Raw genomic sequence first — 8156 nt, forward strand, 5'->3', positions numbered from 1 at the left:
AAATTGGATGCTTATCTTGCTGGGATCCTATGACCCCAGCTGACTTCCTGCCCTTTGGGCAGGGGGCTGGACTCGATCTCCCGAGGTCCCTTCCAGCCCTAATGTCTACGACATCTATGAAATCTATGAAATACCAGCTAGATGAGTAAACTAAATCAGGTAACATGGTGCATGAATTTTATTTGCCCTTGAGCCATTATTCTACAATGCCGATCCCCTCCTCCCCTCCCCTCCCCACATATAGGCAGCACTTACCATGTCCATTATTAAATGGCCACAAATGAAACACCTGTCAGCTGACTGCTGGAAACCAGAATACTGCAAGAAGAAAATAATTGGTTTAAAATGTTACAAGGCCGGATAGAGGAGAAACAATTGTACACTAAGGTGAGTGATCCACCTGGTTCTCTTCAGCACTCCTCCCCTCAAGCAAAATTTCTAGTTTGTTTTATGTGGATAGGGAGTGTTGAATAAGGCTCTGTCAAAGGCCCTAGGGGTGGAAATCTATTTAATCTAGTGCAGTGTTTCTCAACCTGTGGGTTGCAAGAATATATGAAATGGTCATGGACAAACTTTAAAAATGGATTATCTTCTAAAGGAGAAAAAAGATGGGAAACTGGTTTTCCCTTGCAGGCTGGCTTATTTCCAGCGTGGAAGGGGCTGCTTGGGCCCCCCTCCTATCCTACACTCCCACCCCCTGCTCCACACACTGTGGGGCTAGGACTTGGGAGTCGGAATCAGTGGGTTGGTGAAGGGCACTGAGTTGGGACTGCCATCAATGTTTAAAAATGGGCCCTGGTACAAAAAAATGTTGAGAACCACTGACCTAGTGAACAATGGAAGTGTACCATGAGACTAACTCTGAGTTACTCAACTAAAGTATATGAGTGACTCTACTTCTAGGTGTATAAGTGCCCCAATTATAGCAATAACAAAATGTCTGTGCGTCTTCAGAGGGTAAATCAATTCCTGTAACAGGAGCACTTGTGAGCCCAGAGGGCGTAACATAACCAAGTGACGTGTAGGAGATCCCATCATGCCTTACTGATGTTGCAGGGGGAGCCTGCACTGGCAAGAAGCAAGCTCCTGTGGCTGGGAGCCCCCTCAGGTGCCCCATGCATCCCCACAGCTGGGAGATCACAGCAGCTAAGATCTCCCAGCTGAACTAGTGCATGGGGGCCCCTGCAGCTGGGAGTCCTATCAGCTGATGGGACTCTCAGCTGTGGGGTGAGCAGGCTGCTGTGACTGGGAACAGAATCAGGTGGACTCAGGGGTGAACATGGGCCCCTACAGATGGGAGCTCCGATCAACTGAAGGGGTTCCCAGCTGTGGGAGCACAGGCTACGCGTGCAAAATAAAGCTGGATAGAAACCAGCTATAAAATCATTGCACATTTTCCAGCAATAACATTATAGCTGATTGGATCTTTTTAAGGTGCTATGGTTAATTTGTACACACAGCCAGTTTAAATTAATTGCCAGTTACCAGATAATTGCATAAAACAAATATGTAGAGGGGGCCTTAGTGCAATAGAGAAGAATCAGGTCCAGTGAGTATTTCAAATGCATCTAATTGGACTTAAGACCTACACCCCTTTAATTGGACTTCCCATTTTCAGTGCTTGGCTTAATGAAACCTATTGTTCCTAAGTAAAAGAAAGACATTTAATTCCACTTTTCCTCAATAGAGATGAGTAACTTTGCTCAATAAGGGGGCACTTCAGGAGATTTAAAAATTAACCCTTTGGAAGTCTACAGGATATACTTATTGACGGGTCTTTGTTTTTCATACTCTTTTTTTTTCTTTGTGTTTTTCAGTGAGCTCTCCTGGCCCTGTCCCAAGAGCAAGGAAAAATCAAACAGGCTGTGGGGAACGTCTATCATTGTTACAGTCTATTACTACATGTTTAAGTACCCAGATGTGTCTGTGTGGAGTCACCTCTTGACAAAGGATCCAAGCACTGCTTAAAAATCAAAAACTTTTCCCAAAGTTTGGACCCAGTCTTTTCACAAAAGGGTCTGATCCAAAGCCCACTGAAATCAATGACCTAAATGGACTCTGGACTGGGTCTCAAGTGCTCTGCTTCTATAGCACAGAGCCTATCAAGCATAAGAGCCAAAAGCCTAAATGCTGCTGCTCTTCAGTGCTGTTATACAAATCACATAGGTATTTAATAAGTATCTTAGGCACTTCTACTCTGTCCACAGCACATGAGGCATCTCATGTCTCACAGAAATGTCTGATCAAGGTCAGTCCACTGAAGAGGAAACCCACTTCACCCACTCTTTATCTAGCCATCTATCTATCGAGCACCTATCCCCAGCATGTGGCCTGAAGCCCTTTTCATGAATGCTGCTTGCTAGACTTCACTGGTTGAAATACCAGCTCTGTAGCTCCATGAATCACCTTTATGCAGCTGTTCCTCCACACCACCTACAAGAACCGAGGGAAGGGAGAGACCTACGACAGCAGCACACTCACCAAGAAGTCTTCTTCGCAGAATACCTTTCCATTGACAAAGTAAAAGGCTTTTCCTCTCAGTTTTCGACCTAAGGGAAAACATAGGGAGAAGAAACCGATCAGTAGATGGAAAAATACTAGCAAAAACTGGTAACAGAGATGAAGAGTCTTAGTGTTCGATATTAGCACAGGGCCATGCATGATGGAGCGGCTCCAGAAATGAGGTTGCCACATGCACAAAAATACAAATATCACTGGGCTGAATGCTTTTAACCATTCAAATCCCCAAATATCATTAACTGTATTTTTTCTGCTAGCGACAATCCCATGGTCTTCATAATCTAGTTGTGATGCATGACATGCATAATTTGTAATTAATTTATACAGTGCCCATCTGCCTGCCTTCTTCATAATCTAATCGGGGTTGTGATGAGAGTGGTTTCAATTCAGAGAACTGCATGTTCCATGAAGGTATATGGTTTGTTAATGAGTTTCAATATCCTTGCCATCAGACAAAACACAGCATACAGTTTAAAGCCAGGCCTCAGAAACCAAACAAGAAAGGAAGTTCTAGGATCCTGTGTAGAGCAGCAAGGGTAGTTTGCTGACTCACACTGGAAGCCACTACTGGTGGTGGCTGGGGATACACAGGAAAGGAATGAGGAAGGTATTGCAGAGGATAATCTGTGCTAAGTTTTATTTCTTCAAATTTTCCAGCAGCGCTCCTTTCCCAGAGGTGGCATTTTGGAGTCCCTTCTGATTCTAAGTCATCTAATCTAGTCCAACACTGCACAGAGGGATTTCAATTCCTAAATTATCCTAAATAAGCACCTATCAAATGTCTTTTTGAAAGCCTCCAGACTTGCTTTCACATCCCCCAACCCTTAATCACCCTTTCGTCAAATTAAATAGAACAGCTTCCTGCAATCCAGCATATCATCTGGATCTACCTGAGGTGAGTTAGATACCACAGTGACAAAATTGGCCAGCATCTAGTCTCCAATAGACCTTTCAGCTGTTGCTTCCACACTTCTTCAACTGTTTTAAAACCAAGGACTCCTTAGGCAGACAAGATCACATAGGTCCAAATAAAGCACTCTGCATCTAGTAGAGTTTAGATGTGTTACATATTTTACATGTATAGGTTGGTAGCTTGTTGCAGTTCCTCATAGTTAAAAAGTATTGCTGTAGCAAAATACACCTCCTCCTCCCACTCCAACTCCGCTACTTCTTCCTCTAAGTACCCTCTCTTTCATCAGAGCAAACAGTTCATTTTACTTACTTTTAAACTGTTAAATTTTGTCTCTTTACAATCCACTTTCTCTGTTAAGCATAAAAAACTTCGCAGCTGCAGTCTAATCTGACAGCAAATCTGTTCCTCCATTCAGACGAGGAGAAAGTATTACAAAACCAGATGCCTGCCTCAACTCAGCAAATTCCGACAGAGAACAGTAGTCAGCATTTGCAATTAAAACATACTGACCAGAGCGCATTTGCACACATGCATCTGGAGCATTTATAGGAACAAAGTCTCCCATCTCATGTACTACACGTGCTAAATCGTGTCTAGGAAAGACATGCTGCCAGATTATTGGTACAGTGATGTGATACAGTGTAAGCTGCTAGGGGCTGGACAGTACTTACCTCTAGGAACTGTGAGGCACAAAGTATGTTGTTCTCAGTGCTCAGCAAATATAATGCTCACAGTAAAAAAAACTAACAAAGGAAGAAAAGTACCATGCATCCTGAAAAGTCTGATCTTTGTCAGTTGCTGCACACACCAGAGGGCGCTGTAAGACAGGCTAGAAAGCATCCGTGGCTACCAGCCAAAAAAATACTTTCATTTCTACCCAGGAGAACTTTTACCATCTTTTCTCTGATGCCTGATAAAGGGTGTTTGTGCCCAAAAGCTTGCAATTAAAGACTTTTTTTGCAAAAATCTTCTAGATCTAATAAAAAAAGATACCACTGTCCACAAGTCCTGATTGCTTTTTCCTCTAGACTAATACAGCTACAACCTGGATACCAAGTTCAAAGATGAACTCCTAGCAAAACTTGCTTCAACTTCTGTGGGGCCAGCAACTTTCGCTAAGCCCGAAAGTCACCCCTAGTATTTATGGCTCAATCTAAACTTGATGCACAAAGGGCAAAGAGTATTACAACTGCATTTCTTGCAGCTACCTCTGTAATACTCAGTGTTACAAGTTGATCTTGTTACCTTTCTGCATTTAAGGACCGGCTGTGGAACTGTGCTACGCTGCAGCAGGCTTGTGTGTCAGTTAGGAGCAAACTGTATTATAACAGGTTTTTATTGGTAGGCATGGGTGGAGAAACAACTGTGTTAGGGAACAGTACTTGAGCAGAGATCTTAGCCTTGACCCCAAAATAGAGGGTCAATTAGTTTCAACTCTACAATGAAGCCCACAGGACTTGTATGCAGGCACAAAGTATATTTTTGAATGCAAATATGGATTTGCACTGTTGGCACAGCAAAACCTGCTGATTCAGCCTCTGAAATGTCCTCTAAATTGACCAGGATGGAATCCAGACACATGCATTACATCAGGCTTCAAGGCCAGTGAAAGTGGCAATATGTCTAGCAGAGGACACTCTGAGACCACTGGAACACCAAGTACAATGCAGACTGCAGTGTAGCGAAGAAGTACCCATGCTAGGTTTAAATGAGTTAATTCATACAGCTGTCCAGCCACAGCAGCACTCATCTCCACATGGGCTAATTTACATCTTATAAATTAAGATGCATAATTAGCTCAATGCTACTCTGAATAGACTGTTTCTGGTACCCAAAGCTTTTTCAAGTCTCTCTGCACTGCCCTGCAGTCTCTGCAGCTTTGTCAAACTGCTGCTATGATTCTGTAGTAAGAAATCTTTGTTTCAGAGGAAGATCAACCCACTCAGACACCAAACCTTCCCCTGCTATTAATGCTTCTGTGCCTGCAAGCCAGTACAAGAGTCCCTCTGCTCCAAGCCGCCACTGCCCATAGTCAGGGCCAAATTAACCCTTTAGAGGCCCCTAAGCAAACAAACTCGTGAGTCCCCAGCTGAAGAAGAAATGTTTATATTACTTTTTTTTTACTCAATAATTACAATACATAAAATAAGCACTAGTGGGCCCCTTCTTTACTTAGGGCCCTAGGCATGTGCCTAGCTTGCCTATGCATTAATCCAGCCCTGCCCATAGTCCTAGAGCATAAGGGAGGAGGAGAGGTAGCATAGCCACCAGAGCAGTCCAAGCAGAGAGAGGTCCCTGGCCCTGCACCAGCTCTGGGAGGGCAGTGCTTGTGGAAGCAAACACAACACCATCTGTAAAGGTGCAGCAGCTGCTCTGTGTTTGCTCTCCAGCTCCCTGGAAGCATCCTGTACATGTGGGCATAATGCCACCTGTCAGGCACCCCTGCATGGAAGGTTCTTGCTTGCTTCCTTCCTGGCACATTGCTGGCTCCAAGGGCAGTTATTGAGTCCACCATTTTTAAAACATTCCCAGCAAATGACAGGTTTTGACAAGCAAGCAGGGAACAATAAGGTAAGAGCAGCACAGGCCTCATCTTTCATCAACACAATAAAGCTACAACCCCCAAAATGTGGAGAGAAGAATCACATGACTGGTCACACACACAGTCTAGTGCCCAAATGATTAAAGGAGCTGTAGTTCCTACCTTGTCTTTATTTTGGTGTGAGTCAGGATGCAGGCGCTTGCTTTAGAATAAAAATACCCTATCTCCAACTAACTTTGTTTGATATTTCACTCGGTTAAACAAAAATCAAAACAGGACCCCAATCCCAAAATAAAGGGGTCCACATAGGCGCTGGGGTACTTTGGACAAAAATAACAGGAGATTTTTCAGCTACACTGGTGCCAGCATGCATTTAGATCAGTCCAGCCTAATTTTCTGAATTTAGTAAAAGGTTTGATTGCTGTGGGATGAGGGAGAAATGGCATGCAACTATAAAAAGGACGGTTCTACTGCTCATGATTTCCAAAGTATCCATCTGGTGATTTCAGAGGAATTTAACAATGGGGCAAAGCCTGCAATCCTCACTCAGGCAAATCTCCAACCGATTTCAACAAGCATCAGTCTTGAAACAGGTACCAGAGTGGCACTTTATAGACTGAGAGAGGCATGAACTTAAAGAGCAAAAGCTTTCTTCATCAGATGTTACGACTGATACAGACTTGAAACAATCAACTTAAAAAAAACCCAACCCCCTGAATATTACAAGTTGGCACATGCTGTAGGTCAGCCAAGTGTACAGCTGATAAGGCAACCTTCCACCCATATGTAATGTGTAAAAGGTAGGTTGGGGACAGTGAAGAAACACACCCACAGGCAAGTTATGCCTGATTTTGGCTGCAGTCCCTGATCGGTGTGCTAGCTATAGTCTTTCCAACAGAGGGACACATCTTGGATTACTGCCAGAGTCATTCTTCAACAGTGACAAAAGTATTTTACAGGCACTGCGCACCAGGTGTATTTTCAACCCCTTGACACTACTGGTTAAGATTTATTACAGCAGCCCCAGAGGGGCTGTCATAGTTAACATTTTGTGTCAGCCTTTTTTTTAAATAAATTAATTTACTAGAATGATAAACCCAATGAAAGGGATTTATAATTGGCTGTCAACTTGGTATGCAGGTCTGTTGAGCATAAGCCCTATAGAAGTCATTTTGGTGGCAGGATCAGGGCATTATACTACACCCTTAACATCTGCGTTGAAAAATGGCACCCAGCACTCTGACTTTCTTCTGATCCCTACGCATCTATACAAGACTATCCCAGCCCAGACTATCATTCCAGAATTTCTTGTTCTTCCCTACAAAACAAAGTTTTGATCCTCATATTATTACATATCAATCCAGAATAATCTACTAGTCCAAGGGTGCTCAACACACAGCCTGCAAGACAAATCCAGCCTATGGAGCCATGCCATCTGGCCTGTGGGGATCTCTGCCAGTTGGGAGATTTGGTGATGGGGGAGTGGTGGAATCTCTGCACAACCAGAGCCAGCCCCGTGGGCCAGGGCCATCCAGCAGGATCAGGACCAGACCCATCCAAATCAGGTGGAGCTGCTCTCTCTCCCCATCCCTCCCGCTGCACATATGGATTGGGGTGGGCCTGTCCTGCCCTGCCCTCCACCCCCCCCATTCATCAGGATCAGGGCAGGCTGTTCCCTGCCTCCTTCCATGTGGTCCTGATGTTGCTTCCAACCCTAATTTTCTATGATTCAATTATGGTAATACTTTTGGTCATCAATCTCAAATGACAGGTTTCTTTCTTTGGAGTATACATCTTTATAAATTTCACTTTGAACAAGCTACTGCTGTCATGATGGTCAATGGGAAAATTTGCCATTCACTTCCACAGGAGCTGGAATGAACCCTTTTGTTTTTAATAAAACTACTTTCTCATTAATTAGCATCAGTGGTTATGGTTAAGAACTAGAGGGAGACCAGGATGGAAAGCCAATGTTCAAAGACAAAAAGTTATTTTGTGTCACAGCCTTTTCACTTCTGTGCAAAATTCTAAGTCTAAACAGTGCTCAGGTAGATTAGAGTTAGGCTATAAATCTTCTATAATTACAGAGGGCAGATTTATTTATTTTTTTAAAGAAAAAGCTTTTGGAGTTGGGAGGTATCACCACCCAAGGAGGAAGAGGATCATTTGGCTGGCAGACTG

At 43.6% G+C, this 8156-nt stretch overlaps 1 protein-coding gene across 2 annotated transcripts in view; it reads right to left on the reverse strand.

Annotated features, from left to right (window-relative positions):
- The window catches only part of LIMD1 (LIM domains containing 1), a 54230-nt gene that overhangs the window by 16537 nt on the left and 29537 nt on the right, over window positions 1-8156 (reverse strand). For both annotated transcript variants that reach the window (XM_019537233.1, XM_019537223.1), the window contains 2 exons: window positions 2482-2549; window positions 256-318 (listed from right to left, as the gene is read on the reverse strand). In XM_019537233.1, coding sequence (XP_019392778.1) covers window positions 256-318; window positions 2482-2549 — 131 coding nt within the window. The remainder of the gene's footprint in view (window positions 1-255; window positions 319-2481; window positions 2550-8156) is intronic.

The sequence above is a fragment of the Crocodylus porosus genome, unplaced genomic scaffold (genome assembly GCF_001723895.1).
Source record: "Crocodylus porosus isolate Cpor-Errol unplaced genomic scaffold, CroPor_comp1, whole genome shotgun sequence".
Classification (NCBI taxonomy): domain Eukaryota; kingdom Metazoa; phylum Chordata; order Crocodylia; family Crocodylidae; genus Crocodylus; species Crocodylus porosus.